The sequence below is a fragment of the Scyliorhinus torazame genome, chromosome 30 (assembly GCF_047496885.1).
Source record: "Scyliorhinus torazame isolate Kashiwa2021f chromosome 30, sScyTor2.1, whole genome shotgun sequence".
NCBI classification, from domain to species: Eukaryota; Metazoa; Chordata; class Chondrichthyes; order Carcharhiniformes; family Scyliorhinidae; genus Scyliorhinus; species Scyliorhinus torazame.
In genome coordinates this window covers 4651089-4674940 of record NC_092736.1, presented here as the reverse complement: position 1 = coordinate 4674940, position 23852 = coordinate 4651089, and the positions used below count along the sequence as shown (strand labels likewise).

General features: G+C 46.3%; 1 protein-coding gene across 10 annotated transcripts in view; it reads left to right on the top strand.

Annotated features, from left to right (window-relative positions):
• myo9aa (myosin IXAa) overlaps window positions 1-23852 on the top strand; it is a 341249-nt gene that overhangs the window by 295047 nt on the left and 22350 nt on the right. For all 10 annotated transcript variants that reach the window (XM_072492693.1, XM_072492695.1, XM_072492687.1 and 7 more), the window contains 8 exons: window positions 1301-1407; window positions 10850-11058; window positions 12164-12393; window positions 14369-14485; window positions 14646-14834; window positions 18627-18674; window positions 21170-21281; window positions 21783-21844. In XM_072492693.1, the coding sequence (XP_072348794.1) occupies window positions 1301-1407; window positions 10850-11058; window positions 12164-12393; window positions 14369-14485; window positions 14646-14834; window positions 18627-18674; window positions 21170-21281; window positions 21783-21844 (1074 nt within the window). The remainder of the gene's footprint in view (window positions 1-1300; window positions 1408-10849; window positions 11059-12163; window positions 12394-14368; window positions 14486-14645; window positions 14835-18626; window positions 18675-21169; window positions 21282-21782; window positions 21845-23852) is intronic.

Below are 23852 nucleotides of genomic sequence, written 5' to 3'. Positions count from 1 at the left end.
AGAGAGTTGCAGTGTGTGTATCTAGTTCCCTCCTAGCCTAAGGTCCTCACTCCCTCACCCTTGCCCATTGAGTAGTGCGAATATCTGTTGGTGTTTGGGAATGAGGGTGAGTGACAATTCTGAGACTGGGTGTGAGCCAGACACGCACGCACTTTCTTTCGCTCTCATATGAGTACACACGTGTGCTCTCACTCTCATATCACTTGGTAACCTCTCATATATGCCCCTCATTTATGAGCCTATCAGCATAAAATGTGGGAAAGAAGCTGCCTGTGATTGGAGGAGCGACCCCTGGCAGAATCTTCAATTCACTTACTTGTCTAACTGACATTTCGAACAGTGGCTTCGGGACCCCACAGAATGGCTTCGGGGGTCTCACAGAATGGCTTCGGGGGTCACACAGAATGGCTTCGGGGGTCTCACAGAATGGCTTCGGGGGTCTCACAGAATGGCTTCGGGGGTCACACAGAATGGCTTCGGGGGTCACACAGAATGGCTTCGGGGGTCTCACAGAATGGCTTTGGGGTCACACAGAATGGCTTCGGGGGTCACACAGAATGGCTTTGGGGTCACACAGAATGGCTTCGGGGGTCTCACAGAATGGCTTCGGGGGTCTCACAGAATGGCTTCGGGGGTCACACAGAATGGCTTCGGGGGTCACACAGAATGGCTTCGGGGGTCTCACAGAATGGCTTTGGGGTCACACAGAATGGCTTCGGGGGTCACACAGAATGGCTTCGGGGGTTTCACAGAATGGCTTTGGGGGTTTCACAGAATGGCTTTGGGATTACACACAATGGCTTTGGGATTACACAGAATGGCTTCGGGGGTCACACAGAATGGTTTCGGGGGTCACACACAGAATGGCTTCGGGGGTCACACACATAATGGCTTCGGGGGTCATTATCTGGCCCACGGTCCATGTTTTGGACAAGCCTGTTCATTCCTACCTCGTGTGATCTTTAATCTTTCTTTTTCAAAGAATGATGTTTCAGTGATGCAATTGAACAGCCGTTGTTGAAAATAGTAACTTTGATTGAATTGCAATCCAATTACTTTTATTCCAGTGAGCAAAATGCAGTTGAATGTAAAATTCTCTGGTTGGCTAGTAATGTCATATAGTTTTGTAACGGCAATGCAATTGAACACTGTTACCTCGTGATGTTATTGACTGTTTGAGCTGTTATGCAGTTAGTTTACTAAAAGTTTGTTATCTTCTCCAGAAATATGTTTTCTAGACTATTGCATGTAGGCATGGATTTGTGATGACCTTGATGCTAGTTTGAGCTCTGTATTGCAGATGCGGTCTACACGAAATGAAGACCAAAGGAAACTGCACAAGGCACAGTCTCAAGATGAACTGGGCAGATTGGACCCTGTTCAGGAGAGTAATGTTCCAGATGGCAGGTAATGAGAGATGAGACCTTTTTTATAGCAGATCTGTGCTGATCTCAACTGAGCAGTGTTGAGGGTGCTACAGCTGATGTCAGTACCATGGGAGGGCTGAGGACTAGAACAATTAACAAGAGTTCCTGCAGTTTATCTCTCTCAATACAATGACCCATGCAGAAAAGTGTTTATCTGTGCATGTTGGGTGCTGATGGGATTTGAATTGACTTAGAGCATAGCTTGCTGTCTGGACTCCGTTAGGAGTGAGGTGACACAGTTGCTGGTGACACAGTTGTATTATGTCCTCATTGCCACCTCTTTCGGCTACACCAAGCATTGACATCAAATGTACGTGTTTTTTAAAGGTAATGAACAAATTATTGTGTGCTACCATATTTATGTTCAGACTGCAGTCACAATAATTAGTTTTTGTTCAAAACTAATGGCTCTAAATAACAATGTTAATAAAAATAAGTAAATATATGCTACATGTTAAATTTGCAAGCATGCATTTTGAAACTTGCTACCACTCATCTGTAACTGCACAATAGGGATTCTGTTGTGTTTCAAAGAAACTCAGAACATAAGAACTCGGAGCAGGATAAGGCCATTCAGCCCCTCGAGCCCGCTCTGCCATTCAATACGATCATGGCTGATCTCCTCTCGCCCTCAACTCCACTCTCTTGCCCGTTCCCCATAACCCTTCAACTCATTAATTAAAAATCTGTCTATCTGCTCAAATTTACTCAATGTCCCAGCATCCACCGCATTCTGGGGTAGCAAATTCCACAGTTTCCTGACTCTTTGAGAGAAGTAATTTCTGCTCATAGTTTTAAATCTGCTACTGCTAATCCTAAAGCTATGATCTCTCGATCTAGATGGTTCCATGCCTTATATACCTCAATTAGATCTCCTCTCATTCTTCTAAACTCGAAAGAGTATAGGCCTAAACTATTCAGTCTCTCTTCATAAGACAAAGCCCTCATCGCTGGAATCAACCTAGTGAACCTCCTCTGAACTGCCTCTAATGCAACAACATCCTTCCTCAAATAAGGGGCCAAAACTATACACAGTACTCCAGGTGCGGTCTCATTAATGCCTTGTCCGGTTGCAGCAACACCTACTTTTATACTCTATCCCTTTAGCTATAAATGCCAAAATTCCATTTGCCCTCCTTATTACCTGCTGTACCTGCATGCTAGTTTTCTGCGATTCATACACAAGGACACCCAGATCCCTCTGCACTGAAACACTCTGAAATTTCTCTCCATTTACATAATAAATTGCCGTTCCATTTTTCTTTTTTTTCAATAAACATTTTATTGAGGTATTTTTTGGTATTATAAAAACAACACAATAAACAATGTACATGAAACTATAAACATAGTGCAAAAGCCATCTCCCTCCCTTACAGGTCCCTCTTTTATTAACCCCCTAGTCTAAGCTCTAAGCTAAACTAACGATTAATTTTCCGCGAAGAAGTCAACGAACGGTTGCCACCTCCGGGCGAACCCTTACAGTGACCAATTTCGGCGAATTTGATTTTCTCCAAACAGAGAAAGCTAGCCATGTCCAATAGCCAGGTCTCCGACTTAGGGGACTTTGAGTCCCTCCATGCTAATAGTATCCGTCTCTGGGCTACCAGGGAAGCAAAGGCCAGAATGTCTGCCTCTTTCTCCTCCTGGATTCCCGGGTCTTCCGACACCCCGAAAATCGCCACCCCTAGAACATAGAACATTACAGCGCAGTACAGGCCCTTCGGCCCTCGATGTTGCGCCGACCTGTGAAACCACTGTAAAGCCCATCTACACTATTCCCTTATCGTCCATATGTCTATCCAATGACCATTTGAATGCCCTTAGTGTTGGCGAGTCCACTACTGCTGCAGGCAGGGCATTCCACGCCCTTACTACTCTCTGAGTAAAGAACCTACCTCTGACATCTGTCCTATATCTATCTCCCCTCAATTTAAAGGTATGTCCCCTCGTGCTAGACATCACCATCCGAGGAAAAAGGCTCTCACAGTCCACCTTATCCAATCCTCTGATCATCTTGTATGCCTCAATTAAGTCACCTCTTAACCTTCTTCTCTCAAACTGCCCCAAGTCCCTCAGCCTTTCCTCATAAGATCTTCCCTCCATACCAGGCAACATTCTGGTAAATCTCCTCTGCACCCTTTCCAATGCTTCCACATCCTTCCTATAATGCGGCGACCAGAATTGCACGTAATACTCCAAATGCGGCCGCACCAGCGTTTTGTACAGCTGCAACATGACCTCATGGCTCCAAAACTCAATCCCTCTACCAATAAAAGCTAACACACCGTACGCCTTCTTAACAACCCTCTCAACCTGGGTGGCAACTTTCAGGGATCTATGTACATGGATCTCTCTGCTCATCCACACTGCCAAGAATCTTACCATTAGCCCAGTACTCTGTCTTCCTGTTATTCCTTCCAAAATGAATCACCTCACACTTTTCTGCATTAAACTCCATTTGCCACCTCTCAGCCCAGCGCTACAGATTATCTATGTCCCTCTGTAACATGTAACATCCTTCTGCACTCCACAACTCCACCGATTTTAGTGTCATCTGCAAATTTACTCACCCATCCTTCTATGCCCTCCTCCAGATCATTTATAAAAATGACAAACAACAGTGGCCCCAAAACACATCCTTGTGGTACACCACTAGTCACCCTGAATCCCATGCCTCCGTATTTTCTGCAGTAGCTTACCGTGGGGAACCTTATCAAACGCTTTACTGAAATCCATATACACCACATCAACTGCTTTACCCTCATTCACCTGTTTGGTCACCTTCTCAAAGAACTCAATAAGATTTGTGAGGCATGACCTACCCTTCACAAAACCGTGTTGACTATCTCTAATCAAATTATTCCTTTCCAGATGATTATACATCCTATCTCTTATAAACCTTTCCAAGATTTTGCCCACAACAGAAGTAAGGCTCACTGGTCGATAGTTACCGGGGTTGTCTCTACTCCCCTTCTTGAACAAGGGGACAACATTTGCTATCCTCCTGTCTTCTGGCACTATTCCTGTAGACAAAGATGACTTAAAGATAAAAGCCAAAGGCTCAGCAATCCCCTCCCTAGCTTCCCAGAGAATCCTAGGATAAATCCCATCTGGCCCAGGGGACTTATCTATTTTCACACGTTCCAGAATTGCTAACACCTCCTCCTTATGAACCTCAAGCCCTTCTAGTCTAGTAGCCTGAATCTCAGTATTCTCCTCGACAACATTGTCTTTTTCCTGTGTGAATACTGACAAAAAATATTCATTTAGCACCTCTCCTATCTCCTCGGGCTCCATGCACAACTTCCCACTACTGTCCTTGACTGGCCCTACTCTTACCTTAGTCAGTCTTTTATTCCTGACATATCTATAGAAAGCTTTAGGGTTATCCTTGATCCTACCTGCCAAAGACTTCTCATGTCCCCTCCTGGCTCTTCTTAGCTCTCCCTTTAGGTCCTTCCTAGCTAACTTGTAACTCTTGCACGCCCTAACTGAACCTTCATGTCTCATCTTTACATAAACCTCCTTCTTCCTCTTGACAAGGGTTTCAACTGCTTTAGTAAACCACGGTTCCCTTGCTCGACCACTTCCTCCCTGCCTGACAGGCACATACTTATCAAGGACACGCAGTAGCTGTTCCTTGAACAAGCTCCACATTTCCATTGTCTGCCCATCCCCTGCAGTTTTCCTCTCCATCCGATGCATCCTAAGTCTTGCCTCATCGCATCATAATTGCCTTTCCCCCAGATATAACTCTTGCCCTGCGGTATATACCTGTCCCTTTCCATCACTGAAGTAAACGTAATCGAATTGTGGTCACTATCACCAAAGTGCTCACCTACCTTCAAATCTAACACCTGTCATGGTTCATTACCCAGCACCAAATCCAATATGGCCTCGCCTCTCATTGGCCTATCTACATACTGTGTCAGGAAACCCTCCTGCACACATTGGACAAAAATGGACCCTTCTAAAGTACTCGAACTACAGCGTTTCCAGTCAATATTTGGAAAGTTAAAGTTCCCCATAGCAACTACAAAGAACAAAGAACAAAGAAATGTACAGCACAGGAACAGGCCCTTCGGCCCTCCAAGCCCGTGCCGACCATACTGCCCGACTAAACTACAATCTTCTACACTTCCTGGGTCCGTATCCTTCTATTCCCATCCTATTCATATATTTGTCAAGATGCCCCTTAAATGTCCCTATCGTCCCTGCCTCCACTACCACCTCCGGTAGTGAGTTCCAGGCACCCACTACCCTCTGTGTAAAAAAACTTGCCTCGTACATCTACTCTAAACTTTGCCCCTCTCACCTTAAACCTATGCCCCCTAGTAATTGACCCCTCTACCCTGGGGAAAAGCCTCTGACTATCCACTCTGTCTATGCCCCTCATAATTTTGTATACCTCTATCAGGTCGCCCCTCAACCTCCTTCGTTCCAGTGAGAACAAACCGAGTTTATTCAATCGCTCCTCATAGCTTATGCCCTCCATACCAGGCAACATTCTGGTAAATCTCTTCTGCACCCTCTCTAAAGCCTCCACATCCTTCTGGTAGTGTGGCGACCAGAATTGAACACTATACTCCAAGTGTGGCCTAACTAAGGTTCTATACAGCTGCAACATGACTTGCCAATTCTTATACTCAATGCCCCGGCCAATGAAGGCAAGCATGCCGTATGCCTTCTTGACTACCTTCTCCACCTGTGTAGCCCCTTTCAGTCTTGCCTCATCGCATCATAATTGCCTTTCCCCCAGATATAACTCTTGCCCTGCGGTATATACCTGTCCCTTTCCATCACTGAAGTAAACGTAATCGAATTGTGGTCACTATCACCAAAGTGCTCACCTACCCTGTTGCTTTCGCTCCTATCCAGAATCATCTTTGCAATCCTTTCCTCTACATCTCTGGAACTTTTCAGAGGCCTATAGAAAACCCCTAACAGGGTGACCTCTCCTTTCCTGTTTCTAACCTCAGCCCATACTACCTCAGTAGACGAGTCCTCATCAAACGTCCTTTCTGTCACCGTAATACTGTCCTTGACTAACAATGCCATCCCTCCCCCTCTTTTACCACCTTCCCTGAGCTTACTGAAATATCTAAACCCCAGCACCTGCAACAACCATTCCTGTCCCTGTTCTATCCATGTCTCCGAAATGTCACAACATCGAAGTCCCAGGTACCACCCACCTTATTCTGGATGCTCCTGGCATTGAAGAAGACACACTTTAAACCACCTTCCTGCCTGCCGGTACACTCCTGCAACTTTGAAACCTTACTCATGATCTCACTACTCTCAACCTCCTGTATACTGGAGCTACAATTCAGGTTCCCAAGCCCCTGCTGAACTGGTTTACACCCTCCCGAAGAGCATTAGCAAATTTCCCCCCCAGGATATTGGTACCCCTCTGGTCCAGATGTAGACCATCCCGTTTGTAGAGGTCCCACCATCCCCAGAATGAGCCCCAATTATCCAGAAATCTGAAACCCTCCTGCACCATCCCTGTAGCCACGTGTTCAACTCCTCTCTCTCCCTATTCCTCGTCTCGCTAGCACGTGGCACGGTTAATAACCCAGGGATAATAACTCTATTTGTCCTAGATCTAAGTTTCCACCCTAGCTCCCGGAATTCCTGCCTTACATCCCTATCCCTTTTCCTACCTATGTCGTTGGTACCTATGTGGACCACGACTTGGGCTGCTCCCCCTCCCCCTTAAGGATCCCGAAAACACGATCCGAGACATCACGCACCCTGGCACCTGGGAGGCAACACACCAACCGCGAGTCTCACTCGTTCCCACAGAATCTCCTATCTATCCCCCTGACTGCTGAGTCTCCAATGACTAATGCTCTACTCCTCTCCCCCTTCCCTTCTGAGCAACAGGGACAGACACTGTGCCAGACACCTGTACCCCATGGCTTACCCCTGGTAGGTCCCCACCCCCCCAACAGTATCCAAAGCGGTATACTTGTTGCAAAGGGGAATGACCACAGGGGATCCCTGTACTGACTGCTTCCTCCCAGCCCCTCTCACCGTCACCCATCTATCTTTATTCTTCGGAGTAACTACATCCCTGAAGCTTCTATCTATGACCACCTCTGCCTCCCGAATGATCTGAAGTTCATCCAGCTACAGCTACAGCTCCAGTTCCCTAACGCGGTTTCTGAGGAGCTGGAGATGGGTGCACTTCCCATAGATGAAATCAGCAGGGACACTGATGGCGTCCCTCACCTCAAACATTCTGCAGGAGGAACATTGCACTATCTTCCCTGCCATCTCCTCTAGATAAAAAAAGAAAGAAAGAGCTTACCTGTTATTCACTCCCCTTCTCCACAAGCACTCAATCAGCAACCTCTGCGCCCCGCAGGATAACACCTGAGGGAAAATAAAATAAAAACTACTTGCCAGTCACCAGCCAATCCCGTACCTGCAGGCTGTGACTTCACGGTTCAACTTCTTTCTATTTCTACCTGCCCTCGAGCCTTCCTCTTGATCATTACAGCAGTTGTTTTTGTTTGGTTAGAGGAGTGGGTAGGGAGGGAAACACTGAAGAAGTGTTTCGGGTTTAAGTGTCACTTGACAACAGCTCCTCCACAAACCACCTTCAAGTTAGGGTGAGCACAATAGACGTATGCAAATTGCCCCCACAACTGCCAATCAGCAGCTCCGCTCTACTGCCCTCTGCTGGATCAAAACCTCCGGACTCAGCGCCATCCTTGTTTTTATCACCGTGGACGTGACACCTGTAAACCCCTACCAAAATCCCCTCTGTTTTGGACACCCAGAACATGGTTCGCTGGTCCTCCCGCACATTTTGCACACCTGTCTCCCACCCCAAAGAATCTGCTCATCCGGGCCACTGTCATGTGAGCCCAGCGAACGACCTTAAATTGTATCTGGCTGAGCCTGGCACGTGTTGCGGACGAGTTGACTCTACTCAACGCGTCTGCCCATAGACCATCCTCTATCTCTCCTCCCAGCTCCTCCTCCCACTTGCGCTTCAGCTCCTCGGTCTGCGTCTTCTCTAACCCCACAAGTTCTTTGTAAATGTCCGAGATGCTCCCTTCTCCTACCCACCCTCTGGAAACTACCCTGTCCTGAATCCCCCTTAGCGGTAGGAACGGGAATGTTGACACCTGTTTACGTAGGAAGTCCCGCACCTGCAGATACCTGAATTCATTTCCCCTCGCCAACCCAAACTTCTCCTCCAGCGCCCTCATACTCTGAAAGCTCCCCTCTATAAACATATCCCCCATCCTCTCAATCCCTGCTCTCTGCCATATCTGGAACCCCCCATCCATACTTCCCGGGGCAAACCGGTGATTATTACAGATTGGGGACCAGACCGATGCTCCCTCTGCTCCCACATGCTTCCTCCATTGCCCCAAAACTCTCAGGGCCGCCACCACCACGGGGCTGGTGGAGTACCGTGCCGGCGGGAACGGCAGAGGCGCAGTTACCAATGCCCCCAAACTGGTGCCCTTGCATGAAGCCGCCTCCATACGCTCCCCACACCACCCACTTCCTGATCATGGCTATATTCGCCGCCCAGTAATAGTTACTAAAATTTGGCAGCGCCAGCCCACCCTCTCCCCAACTCCGCTCAAGCGTTACCTTCCTTACCCGCGGGGTCTTGCCCGCCCAAACAAAGCCAGAGATCACTTTGTTGACCCGTTTAAAAAAGTACCGCGGAATAAAGATGGGGAGACATTTAAATAGGAACAGGAATCTCGGGAGGACCGTCATCTTCACTGTCTGCACCCTCCCAGCTAATGACAACGGGAGCACGTTCCATCTCCGAAAATAGTCCTTCATTTGATCTACTAGCCAGGCCAGATTTAATTTATGTAGCCGGTCCCATTCCCGCGCCACTTGAATGCCTAGATACCTAAAGCTTCCCCCTACTAATCTAAACGGCAGCTCCCCCAATCGTCTCTCCTGTCCCCTCGCCTGGACCGTAAACATCTCACTTTTCCCCATATTTAGCTTATACCCCGAAAACCGGCCAAATTCCCCAAGAATCCTCATGATTTCTTCCATCCCCTCTAATGGGTCCGATACATACAGGTGCGGGTCGTCTGCATAGAGCGAGACTCTGTGTGCTGACATTTATCCGCATTAAACTCCATCTGCCACATTTTGGCCCACTCATCTATTTCTATTTGTAAATGTCTTATTTCATCATTGCAACTTACTATCCCACTGTTTTACTATTTTAAAGTCATCTGCAAATGTGGCTGCAGTACCTTCTATCCCTACATACAGGTAATTAATATAGATTGTAAATAGTTGGGGCCCAAGGACTGAACCCTATGGAACCCCACCAGTTGCATTTTGCCAACCAGGAAAAGGCCCATTCATTCCAACTGTCTGCTTTCTGTCAGTAGCCAGTGTTATATCCAAGCTGATAAATTACCCCTACCCCATGTGATCTATTTTTAAAAAAAAAAAAGTTTTTTTTTTTTAGAGTAACCAATTTTTTTTTTTTCCAATTAAGGGGCAATTTAGTGTGCCCAATCTGCACATCTTTGGGTTGTGGGGGTGAAACCCACGTAGACAGGGGGAGAATGTGCAAGCTCCACACGGACAGTGACCCAAGGCCAGGATGGAACCTGGGTCCTCAGCGCCTTAGGCAGCAGTGCTAACCACTGCACCACAGTGCTGCCCATAACCTCATGTGATCTTACCTTGTATTAACCTTTTGTGCAGCACCTTATCAAATTCCTTTTGGAAGTCGAGAAATACTACATCTGCAGGACCCACTTAGCTTGTTACATCTTCGAAGAACTCTTAACAAATTAGTCAAACAGGATTTACCCTTCATGAATCCATGCTGACTCTGGTAGATTGGCTTTGACTTTTCAAATGCTCTGTTACTATTTCCTTAACAATGGACTCTAACAATTTACCAACTTCACATCAAATCACAAGATTCCTTTACATTTCTGCTTTCCATACTTTTCCTGTCTATGGAGAGTGAGGTCTGCACCCACTATCTCTCTTTTAGTTTCCAGACAGGTGCCAGTTTAATTTAGAAGATCAATTGCTTAACTGTAAATGAGAACTAGCTCCCTCTGTTTAACTAAACGGTTCAAAACCTAGGGTACGGTTAATGAAGAGAGACCTTTGTACCTCCTGTCACTTGCAATGCTGTAATATAAAAGCACCTACAAACAGGTTAACAGGGTGGAATGAAGCACCTTGCTTTTTTGTTGTCTCCAGTTGATCACTGGGGTGCTTCTTGTGTTTGAACTGCAGGCAAAATCTGTTTTCTTCAATCAGAAACTCGTACGAGAAATAAAAGCTAGTGGGAAGCTGGAAATTTTGAATGAGAATAAATAATTCCGATTTCCAGTTTTAATAACTTTGTGATCCAAGATGGGATGAATGTGTGAACTGGCTTTGATTTCTATCCATAGAGCTCCACTCAAGGGTCGCATGAGATTCTGGGGAACTAGAAAACAGGGAGAAAAGAAGCTCTCGAGAGAGAAGCTGGCTACTCCATCAGAGCACCAGGAGTTCAATATGGATCAGGATATCCAGGGGCAACCGTGGAAGAGAGAGCTCAAACCCAGTGAGACTTCACTCAGTCTGTCACTGACAGAAGGAAAAGACGGCGCATTTAAAGGTAAATAGCAAACGATTAGCTTTTGAGCAGTATCAGTTTGAATTTATTTAATGCTTCATTATATCTTTCAGGAACCATTCAAATTTCATTGCCTACATTGAATTACTTTGGCATATGGTCACTTGTTGGTAATCACAGAAGTCATTTGTGCACTGTAAGATCTCACCAATAGAGATTGGATAAATACCATCTAATGTTGGAAGCATATTGGCCAGGATATGGGGATAAACCCCTGCCTCTCTTTGAATAATGTTGTGGGAGCTAAATATCCAATTGCATCATTGGAACACGTGAATATTTAACATTTCACTTCAGACATTGCCTCCTCCAATGCTGCAGATTATCAACCAACATCAGGGAGTTGAAGCTTTTGCTATCTTCAGCTGCATGCAGTCATACCATGGAACCAGATACCAAAGACCGTAAACAAAATCTGAATCCATATTTCTCAGGCTGAAGATACTAACTAATCTTCTTCTTGTTCAGGATTTATCAATAATGAGGTCAAATGTGGTTTAAAATGGTCCTTTACATACTTCAAAGGATCGCAAAGATCAAACAGAACAAACTAGTGAATAAGAAATAGAAATAAGTGAATACGAATAAGAAACATTTTGGAGTCTCTTTAATATATTCCACTCCACTGCCTTTAGGCAACAGTAACCTAGTAAAATCTTTGCTGCTAATTCCAAGGCAGAATTTGCATGCTCAGGCACTAAAGTGCCTTAATTTGATTGCAGAGGATAATCTAGTAATAGCAATTCTATTACAAGCTATGATATTAGAATGCACTTAGGAAGCAGGGCGGCAGCAGATGAAAGGATTCCATTAACATTGAGCTATTTAATAAACTGTATATCTTACATCTTTTTCTTTCACTTCTTGGGAAGAAGTGCTTGGCCTCCACTTAGCAACTTCTCCAAAGTCACATGATTGAAGTTGCAGGTACAGACCCACTTCCCAAAACAGAGAGCAATCTTGGGATTTGAACTCTCCATAAATGTTGAGTACCACTCCCTTGAAAGGTTTGATTGGATAATGAATACTCTATCTCTTTGCAGAGATTGATCTATTGTTGAAGTTGTACCTTTCTGTTCTCCCTCAGGTCAAGATCCCATACCTCCTAATCTGACTCCTCCCAGGAGTCCTGATTTAGGACTAGAGCGGGGGAAAGAGTTCAAGGAGAATAAAGAGCCGTCGCCAAAGGTAAAGCGGAGGAGGAGTGTGAAAATTAGCAACGTGGGGCTGGAGCCCATACAGTGGCAGCACGACGCATTACAGATTATAACCAGTGCCAATGATTTCAAGTGTATGACCGAATTCCTGCAGAGGAAGGTAAGTGTGAAACTACACAATCATCAAGTCTCAGGTGCCATGGACAAAGAGGTAAAAGGGACTATCAGGAGACTGGGTGGAGCAGTAAGTTGTGAAATGACCTGATGCAGATCCACATCAGACTAATGCAATGAGACATTTTGCCATCAACAGTATAGGGCCCAGAGGTTTGGACAATCATAACCCAACTCTGACCAGATGGAGGCTGGTTTGCCGTAGCAAGAAGTAATCCTTTGAGGTGGAGGGGGAAGTATGTTGTTCGGGGATACTGAAAACATATTTGCTCTGCAACTAATTGCTGTACTGATGTGCGAGTCTTTAGTACTAATGCTTGAACGTGAATTTGTAAAGTGTTCCATTTGTATGCGAAGTATCCTTCCTGTGCAGGTACAGCAGGTAACGAAGAAGGCTGTCATTTATTATGACAGGAATTGAATATAAGCAGGGATGTGTTATACAGGGCATTGTTGAGACCATGGATGTGCTTTAATGGAAATAAAAGAGTGCCGTTTTGGCCACGTTTAGCAGAGTGTTTCCCCTGCTTTAGCACCAAGAATGACCTCACTATTAAACGGGGCTCTGCTTTTACTGGACTCGGTGGCACATGGTGACACTGCCAGGGTGCTCAGGTGGCAGTGCCACAGTGCCTGGGTGGCATCAGGGGTGCCAGACTACCACCCTGTCCAGAGCCCGACCACCCAGGGCCCATGATCGCCTGGAAGACGTCCCCAAGTGCCATTACGCCAAGGCCCACGTTTGTGGAGACCAGTGCTAAATGGTGCATTGTCGAGGTCTCCAAGGTGAGGCCGTTTGATCCCGCACCTTGGTAATTCCGGCGCAGTCATATTGGAGTGAGCCTTACTGCTCACTTAAATAGGCAAATCTGGATCCATGGATCCAGACCGTGTCGCGTCACAAAATCTCGTTAGATCTTGCGAGGCAGAACGAGCGTTGTAAACTTCGCGAGAGGCCTCTTGTGTGATTTACTGGCCTCGGGCATGGCGATGCCATTAGAACCTGCCCCACATTTCTAATACTTTTTTTTAAGAATAAATTTCAAGTACCCAATTCATTTTTCCAATTAAGGGGCAATTTAGCGTGGCCAATCCACCTACTCTGCACATCTTTGGGTTGTGGGAGCGAAACCCACACAAACACGGTGAGAATGTGCAAACTCCACACGGACAGTGACCCAGAGCCAGGATCGAACCTGGGACCTCGGCGCCGTGAGGCAACAGGGCGAACCCACTGCGCCACCGGGCTGCCCCCACATTTCTAATACTTGAGTAGTTTTGGTTTCCTTATTTAGGCAGCAAGGTAGCACAGTGGTTAGCACAGTTGCCTCCTTCTGCACTGTAAATTCTATGGTCCATGAAAGATGTGGATGCCTCGGAGGTGCTTCAGGGGAAGTTTGCTGGATTGATACCTGGAGTGTCTGGGTTGTCTTGTGCGCAAACGTTGGAGGGACTGGATTTGCTTCTGCTGGAGTTTAGAAGAGCAAGGAGTGATTTGACTAAAGTATATAAGATCCTGAATAGTCAAGACAAGATGGGCATGGGAAGGATGTTCCCCCTTGTGGGTGAGTCCAGAACGAGGGGGCAAAGTTTTAAAATTAGGGATCGCCCTTTAGGACAGAAATTAGGAGAAATTCTTTCTTTGAGGGTTGTGCGACTTTGGAGCTCTCTGCCTCACAAGGTGATGGAGGCGGGGTCAGTGAACATTTTTAAGGCGATGGTAGATAGATTCTTGCAAAGCAAGGGAATCAAAGGTTATCGGGGTGGATGGGAATGTGGAATTGGAAATGCGATAGGGTCAGCAATGATCTTATTGAATTGCGGAGCAGGCTCGAAGGGTACTCCTATTTTGTATGTTCGCTAAATTCAGAAGTATTTTAACAGAAAGTATATATTGACATGCTGACCAATTCTTGCATTGATACCTAAAGGAATATTTTTATTTTGCTTTGCCGTTTCAGATCACTGAGCTGGACACTGACGAAGGCAAGAAAGATACATTTGTGGATGTTGTTTTCAAGAAATCCCTAAAGGAGTTCCGTTTAAATATCTTCAACTCTTACTCAGCTGCTTTAGCGGTGAGTGCAGCTTCTGGTTGGGTTGGGACTTGACATATGTTGTTTTGGATACGCAGTGCAGTGAAGCATTCATAGCAGTAAGTTAGATGGGGTGGCGGGTAGCCATAATGTTGCTATGATATTCTGTCTTTTGATCCGTTGTAATGCCATTTCTTTGCAGATGGACAATGGGAAGAGCATTCGGTACAAAGATCTGTATGCACTGTTTGAGCAGATTCTGGAGAAGACGATGAGGCAGGAACAACGGGATTGGAATGAGTCACCTGTCAAAGTTTGGGTCAATACTTTTAAGGTGTTCTTGGATGAGTTTATGATGGAATACAAAATTCAGGAGAGCAACACTGGGAAGGTGAGAAGTTTAAAAAGTCAGTCACTAAACATACTTTTTTTTGACAGACACTTGTATACCTGACTTGGAAATATATCGGCTGTTCCTTCACTCACTGGGTCAAAATCCTGGAACTCCCTCTCTAACAGCACTGTGGATGTACCTACACCACATGGGCTGCAGAGGTTCAAGAAAGCAGCTCGCTGCCACCATCTCCAGGGCAGTGAACGATGGGCAATAAAAATGCTGGCCTAACCAACAATGCCATGTCCCTTTCTTTCACTTCTGGTGAAAATCCAAAATTTACAATGTTGTGGCACGACAAGAATTGAAATAATTAACACAGAAAGTGAGCTAAGACTTCCGGTGGCGACATGTAGGTGGAGGTCACACGTGGGGTGGCTCCTGTTAGAGCTTTTGCTTTTTGGCCCTTTTCACCCAGTTTCGGGAGGTAATTTTAATGAACGGTCTCCAGTGAAGTTGTGGTAATCAGAGGATGTCAAGCCCAGCGGAAGAAAATGGGACGAAAAGGAACGAGCGCTGGTCCGCCTGAGAGCTCGGGTTTGGTGCCGAGTGCTGTGGGAGGGAAGATGGTGGGGGAAAGCGGTAGACAGGTTGGCCCAGGTGACGGTGGTGGAGTTTGAGCGGCAGTTTGCCAAACATTTTGAGCGGCATGGAAACACTCGAAACAGCTGGTGGACGATGGGTTGGCCCTGATTACGGAGGCTCTTGGAAAGACGGAGGTGCGGGAGCAGGGAGAGAGTTGTTGAAGGGGGTGGAGGAGGCACTGTCGCGGTGCATGACCAGCTCACCTCAAAGGGATGCGAGCTGTGGAAGGTGCAGGAAAGTAATAAAGGGCTGAGAGCCCAAGTGGAGGACCAGGAGAACAGGTCATGGTGGCAGAATCCTCGTATCATGGGACTGCCCGAGGGGTTGGAGGCCCGGATGTCGACGGAGTAAGTTGTCAGGGGAGCAGGGGTACACCTCCCTCGTTGAGCTCGATAGGGCTCATTGGTCGCCCCAACCAAAACCAAAGGTGAATGATCCACCGAGAGCTGTGAAAGTCTGTTTTCACAGCTATCAGATAACGTAGAAGGTCTTGAGATGGGCCAAGCAGAACCGGGAGGTGAGGTAGGAAGGCAGTGGTATTCGTATGTCTGAGAATGTCACAGTGAAGCTGGCAAGATGACGGGCGGCCTTTAACAGGGCAAAGGCAGCACTCTGTAAGAGCACTGTGCGGTTCGGACTGGTCTACTCGGAGAAGTTGAGAGTGACGCATGACTTCAGGGTCTATTACTTTGAGACAGCAGAGGAGGCGGGAGGCATTCGTGAGGGCTGAAGGATTGGGACTGAACTGAGTTTGGACTTTGTTTTCTTACGTTGTGGTTGGGAGGGGATGGTTTGGGGATGGGGGTTTCTTTCCCCCTTTTTGGGGTTATGTTTGGCTGATTTTGAAGTGCTAGGTGTGGGGGCGGGGGGTTCTGTTGGTTTTTGTACTAGGAATGTGGGGGGAGAGCTCTGAGACTCTGGTGGGGGATACCTCGCTAGTAAACCTGAATTGGCTGGTGAATGGGAGCGAGGTGGTGTGAGATGTTGGCGCAGACTGAATGCCTCAATCTCATGTGTGAGGCTGGGGTTGATACAATTAATGGTGGTGTGCAGGGCGCACCTGACGAGGTCGAGGATAAGCCGGTTGTTTGCGGGGGTGGAGGACACTTGCGGGTGGTGTGGGAGGGGCCTGGCCAACCATGTACATATGTTCTGGCCCTGCCTGAAGTTGGAGAAATTTTGGGGGTGGTTTTTCAGCACCATGTTGCCGAACTTGCACTTGGATTTGGAGCCCAGACTACTGGACTGGAGGCCATATTTGGGGTGTCGGACCTGACGGAGCTAGCCTTCACCTCACTGATCGCTCACAGGCGAGTCCTCTTGGGTGGAGGCCAGTGCCTCGGTATGGCTGGGGGACGTGATGGGATTTTTGCATTTGGAGAAGGTTAAGTTTACCAAGAGATGGGGTCTGTTTATTCTTCATTATAAAGAGTTGGTCACCGTCACCTGCTGGGGAAGGGGGGTTTAGGGAGGAGGGGAGCTATTCTTTGAGTGTTTTGGGATGATGGTTGGTAGAGTTGGGGAGGTTGTTCTTGTTCATAGATCGTGGATTCCCTACATTGCAGAATGATGCCATTCGGCCCATCGGATCTGCACCGGCCCTTGGAAAGAGCAGCCTACGACCATACCTCCACCCTATCCCCTAACCCATGGACACTAAGGGTCAATTTAGCATGGATAATCCAGTGTTCTTCAAACTTTCTTTCCGGGGACCCATTTTTACCAACCGGCCAACCTTCGCGACCCACGCCGGCCGGCCTGCACGACCCACCATTTTCTCTTACCTTGTTTGCTGCTGACAAAAATGGAGGAAATGGTTTTGGGTCCCTTTGGCCCTCGTACACGCTCCTCCAATGGAACCTGTTGGATGAAGGTGAAGCCTTCTGGTGTCGGAAAGTTTGGAGTCTCCATCTGTCCAAAGTTCTGAATTTTTTTCCTGTAAAATTTTATCAAATAAACCCTCCCCGAACTTGTAAAAAAAAATGAATAAAATAAATGAAAAAAACCCACTACAGTACTTGTAAAACAAAAAGCTGCAATCGTTTTTAAAAATGGCGGCCTCACTGTGCATGCGTGCCCGATTATCGGCGCCGATCATCATGCGCGCATGCGCAATGTGGCCAAATTTATTTTTTAACATGTTTGCGGCTGCTGCGCGGGGATTTGCATGATCGGGAGTGCCGCGGACAACGGCTCCGCGACCCTCCCGACACCCGCCCGCGACCCACCCACGGGTCGTGCCCCCAACTTTGAAGAACACTGACCTAACCTGCACGTCTTTGGACTGAGGGAGAAAACTGGAGCACCCGGAGGAAACCCACACAGACACGGGGAGAACGTGCAGACTCCGCACAGTCACCCGAGGCTGGCATTGAACCCGGGTCCCTGGAGCTGTGAGGCAGCAGTGCTAACCACTGTGCCACCGTGCATTGTTTTGTTTCATGTATAAAATGTTAAAAACCGAATTAAAATATTTTTTAAACAAAGAAAGTGAGGTAAATTAAGAAGTAATGATCGGGTGACACCAAACCTTAATTTCAAATGATCATGGGTAGGGAGCACTGAAGGAGGTCAGGGGTTTAGCAGATTTGACAATCTTGAAAGGGAGTGGCATAAGTTGGGAGCAGCACAGAGGAAATTTGTGTAGGAGGAAAGTTCAAAGAACGCACTTAAATCAGAAATACACCCTTCGGATGTCCTAATTGGTATAATCACCATTCAATCCAGAAAATCTCAAATCCCATCGTCGGTTGTGCTGAGTTAGTTGATACCAACTCGGGGTGACGTCAGAGTGCTTAATGTGGGAAATCATCCAGGAACCCTGCTTCTGATTGCTATCCCATGGCCCCTCCTATCAAAGTTGTTTGAGGACAGGTTTCAACTCATTTGGGATTCTCGCCATAGTTGTCTGGTCCGCCGATGTGTACCGTCTGGGCTGCTGTGTGTTGAATAACTGTGTGGATGGCGGCTGTGAAACCTAACGTCAGACACTCAGCTATCCATGAAGGAGAGGAAACTGGGGACAAACGAGTGATGGGAAGTTCTAGCTTGATCAGATTTGCTAATTCTATCAGAGCAGTAAGTATCCAGTTGTACATTCTAGCTTGTGTCTTTTCCTGGCACCTGCTGCTTTAGGAACCTAGGTGTGGCAGTATGCATGTACACACATGTTCACTCACTTCAAAATGTAACTTTGTTTCTCAGGTGCAAAAAATTGAAAGAAAGAAGAGACGGAAAAAAGAAACCGACATTGTAAGTAGAACGTGTTCTGATTCCCAGTCAGATTTTGAGTTTTGACAAAGTCCTTGCGTTCTGTTAGCAAGTACAATTCCACCCCTTTCCAAACTGAGCTGGCTATCCTCCACCAGGCACTTGGTTCAGGTATTTGACACTATTTTGTGGGGATTGATCGTATTCTTCAGTTAGAATTGTCCTTTACAAACCACCACACCAGCCACACTATGTGTGGAGTCCCAGTCCCGTCACCTTATCAATAGACTTATTTTCATAAGAGGAAACACAAAAACTGGAGCAGCTCCAGGGAGCCAAAATAACCGCAAGTGGAAAGGAAAATTCACAAAAGCATCAAAACCATTAAAGAGCATAATTTGAATGGTAGTGTTATTTTCAAAATGTGAAGTATACGTCCACGTAAATCCAGATCTCCTCCTGTCTGTGCTTTCTTTAAACCACCTGCCTCTTAACTGCCCAATAAGAAATAACTGAAGTATTTAGGTAATTGTCGAGTAATCAAAAGTGCTGGTAATAAAGCTTCAGATTTCTAATATTCCCAAGTTGCAGTGACCCAATCTACAGTAAATATTGCTTATGATCACATTCCTGTTTTGAGCATCCTGTCTAATTTCCGGACTGACATCTAACATTGGCACCCAGTATGCGACTAAATTGACCATGTGTCATACAATAATATTTGTCCTCAGGGACATTCCTATTATTTCTTGTAACATGTTTGCTTAGTAATATGGGGAATTGTGGGCTGGATTCTCCGAAATGGAGGCAGAGTGTTCGCGCCATTGTGAACGCCGTCACGTTTCACGAAGGCGCAAAATGGGGGTGGGCACTACCGATTCTGGCCCCCATAGGGGGCCAGCACGGCGCTAGAGCGGCACCAACTGGGCGCCGCGCCAACCCGCGCGTGCACAGTTGGGCCGCACCAACCCATGAATGCGCGGGGGACTTCCTCAACGCGCCGGCCCTGACGCAACATGGCGTGGGGGTTCAGGGGCCGGCCGCATAATAAAATAGGGCCGGGGCTGGAGAGGCCGACCCGCCGATTGGTGGGCCCCAAATTGCAGGCCAGACCCCATCGGAGGCCTCCCCCGCCGGTTGAGAGCAGGTGTGAACGGCGCCGGCGGGACTCTGCCGTTTCCGCGCGACTGCTCGGCCCATCAAGGCCGGAGAATGGCGGCCCACTACCAACGATGCAGCAAACGTGCCTGCGCAAATGGCACCGATTATCCGCTCCTCGGAGAATCGCCTGCCGGTGTTGGACTGGCGCCGCGGGAAAAATGGTTGTTTGTTTGACTAGTTCACAAAACGCTGATTACGTCTGGGACATACTTGTTTGAGTGCATGTAAAACACCAACTGCTCAGAGCGTTAGACAGAAACTACCCACCAGCTCAGATGGGTTTAATTGAAGTTTGACCTTGCTTGTCAGATTTCTTGTCCTCTGGCTGTTACTACCTCGTTTTTCACATGTCCTGCATTCGTCACTAGTTTTTCCTCTGAGTTTATTTAGCTGCTGCCTTGGGAAATGTTGACACTGTGAGTGCACCTACACCTCTGGGACCGCAGCAGTTCAAGAAGGCAGCTCACCACCACCTTCTCGAGGGCAACTAGGGTTGGGCAATAAATGCTGGCTTAGTCAGTGATGCCCACATCCTGTAAATTAATTTTTTACAAAGCATTTGTTGCTCAGCCAGTTCTGATTTTTCAAGAATAGTTTAGCTCATTCTACTTGTGCTACAGTCAAATTGCAGCACTGTCTACAGGGCATTTAGATGGAGTAATCTGCATGTTTTCAAAAAGGATTTTATGTCTTGATGTAACAACTCAAACCGGCAGGCGTTCTTGGTGATTTATTGCTTGCAGCGGCTTTCAAAATAAGTCCCTTCCGCTTTTCTGAATTATTTTTGAAATAATTTATTTTGCAGGAAAAATGCTAGATTAGTTATTTGAATATAATGCATTAAGGTGGTGTAGGATGCAGGCTAATTTGACCATTTATGGTGTTGAACTTCTTGTGTTATTGGAGCTGAACCCATACAGGCAAGTCGAGGGAATATTTCATCACGCCTGTAAATTATGGAAGAAGTTATTGTATTGATACAGGATGACTAAACTACTGTCAAAGATGAAGTGAGGTCACACCTGTAATGTAATCTAACACAAACATACATTGTTTGTGGGTTAACTTTAAAAACCCAATGTTTGATTTTGTGTTTCCAGTGCAGCAATATCTTAGATCCAAATCTGAATATATTTTCACATTCAGTTTATGTTGAAATAGTACACATATGAAGTATATTTTAATGTTTATGGGTGTCTGTTGTAGAAATCGCCCTATTCCCTCTCTGTCATATTTATGTAATGATAGTTCCAATGCAGTAGGTGTAGGATTGGTTTTCTATTGAGGTAATAGGAATGACGCATGCAATTTTTTAACCTATATTACAATCCCAAAAATAGGAATGATTTTTATGCACCAGATATGTCTGATTGCAGGTGGAGGAGTACAATGGTCACATTTTCAAATCGACACAGTACAGTATTCCCACCTACTGTGAATGCTGCTCCTCTCTCATCTGGATCATGGACAGAGCCTATGTCTGCAAGTGTAAGTTATAGAGATAAAACACCAAAATTTAGGAGAAGGCAACCCTTTTGGATCTACCAAATCCTTATATTTTTAAAATAAATTTCTCCTTCCTCGTGTATCCTTCCCAACATATTCGCTGGTCTGCATTTATCCCAGAAATGTAGTTAACTGACTCCAAAGGATCATTTGTACAGTCAACTCCAATAACCTACTGTCCTTTCCTGGTAACTCATCAACTCATTCCCTAATTCTGTCACCATTGGATGGAACTATTCCTTCATTTCACCTGATAACCGAATATTTAATTGTGTATAATTTTATCTATATGGATACATGTGGGATAATGCCCCAAGCATCTCATCAGATGTTGGGGAATGACTGTACTGTTTGTGGTACATTTAGACACGGTCTGGTCAAATGAATTAAAAATCTTTCAGAATTGGCTTGTGATAAAAATGCCTTTATACATGTCCATATACATTATACATGTAATTTTGTGACTTCCCCACCTTTTTTCAGTGTGTAGGTATGCTTGCCATAGGAAGTGCTGCTTGAAAACCACTATCAAATGCCCCAAAAAGGTAAGGAGTCTTGGATTAGCACAGCTTCAGAAACCATTTTTTGGTGGAATCATATTCATCAACTTCAGACCCATCTATTGTTACATTAAAAAAGTTGAAATCTAAGAAATGAAGCCTTAAACATAGCCGATTGCATAAAAATATATAATTACATTGAATCGTCAGGGGTATACCTAAGATTCCTTTACTTGCATTCGAAGTTGGCCGAAGTGTGTGGGTAGTGTCAGTAATGGACTTGAGAGTTTTGGGTTCAAATCCAACCTTGATTGATGAATGGGAGGGTCTCTTCTTTCCAATGATTATAAGTGAAATAATTTTGGACAATTTTGATTTTGTTCACTTTGAATCCTAACATAAAACTGCACCAATTCGGCACTGGCCAGCGTATAAGGATTTGCCCTCTAAAGCAGCCTGGCAAACTACTAACATTGCTGCAATGCTGAAGGCCCATTGTCACCTTGTCATGACTACTAGGAATGTGCAACATGTGCGTCCTTGTGCAGCAGACATCCTGATAAGTTTTTTGTGAAGGGTTGTGTTCAAGACACAGTGCTGCATGGACGTCTGGGAGTTCAGTGTGCTACCATTCTATTTCCTGGTTTCCACTAATACGAGTAAAAATCCAGCTGTTTTGTTTCTACCTTTGGACAGAAACCTAATGGCACCTTATGAGATAAGCAACTAAAAATGATCTCTACTGCCATCAAAATAGAGATAGGGGGTTGGATTCTCCCACAATGGGGCTATATCCCCACGCCGGCAAAAAAACGCTGGTGTTGCACTCCCCAGTTTCCTGCAAAAAATAAAAGGCGATTCACTTACCTTCTGGGGGATAGCAGGGACCTGGGGGATGTAGTTTGGCTGCGATTATGGACCCCCGCACTTCCGGTTCCGAATCCGTGCATGTGCACGGCGGCGGCCTCCAGCAGCTGCGCCATGCGGACTCGGAGCGCGGACCAACACAAACAATCTAGGCACCCCCTCCCGGATCGGCCGCGCGCTGCCTCATCTGACCGGCCCGATCGCTGTCCTGGCCGACCATAAGGCCCCCCCCCCCCCCGTACTCGATCGCCCTGCCCCCCACCAAGGTGGCCGCGGACTGAATCCGCAGCCGCCGCGCGAGACTCCCAACCGGCCATACCACATTAGTTCCACGCCATCGGGAACTCAGCCGGTCCGGAGCAGAGTATCGCTGGGAGGGCCTCTGGCAATGGCCCCCCAGCTGCGTGCCATAATTCGCGGACGACCGATTCTTCGGGGCCCGGAGAATCGCCGGAGCGGCGCCAGGCCCGATTCGGTCGGCAACTTGATGCTCTGCCCCCGGGGCCAAACGAGGCTATTTTATCATTTCACGCACAGCTCAGTGGCGGAATCTCACCTTTATTGTGATAAAGCATCTTGCTGACACCCTTCCTACGCTACAGTCAAGAAGCAGGTCTACATAGAGTGCCTGTACTTTCACATTTCAATCCTATACCACATCTACTGCAGCCAAGTCTAAAAACAACTTGCTCTAAATCCCATATAGCAAAGCAATGAAATCAGCAGCTTGCTGTGGTAATTCACTAGTTTTACTAAAGGGTGTGGAAGTTAACCATCTAAATGCAAAAGATATGACGAAAACTCTGCAAAAGTAAGTGAAGCAATCAGTTAAGTGGCCTTATGTTGAAAATATTAGTAAATGCCCAGCATCTTGATCTGGATTTTATTGGCAATTTTAGAGCATTTTTCCTGCGTGCAAATTGTGAAATCTTCATTGTCGCAAATAGGTTTGTGAACGATGCATAATAACCTACTTATTTAATGTAGGTGTTTGATTTATTGCTGAACACATACTTCCTCTGTTTGCATCAAAAAAGCAGCATCAAGCAATGTTTCACTTTGAGGTGGTTGCCTTATCACAAAAATATTGGTCTGCTCTTCAAAAGAGACTGATTTAAACATGTTTGTGGGTGTCAGGCACATGGGGAATTGTGCTTTAGAACATGTTGGAACCACCAGTCGAGGA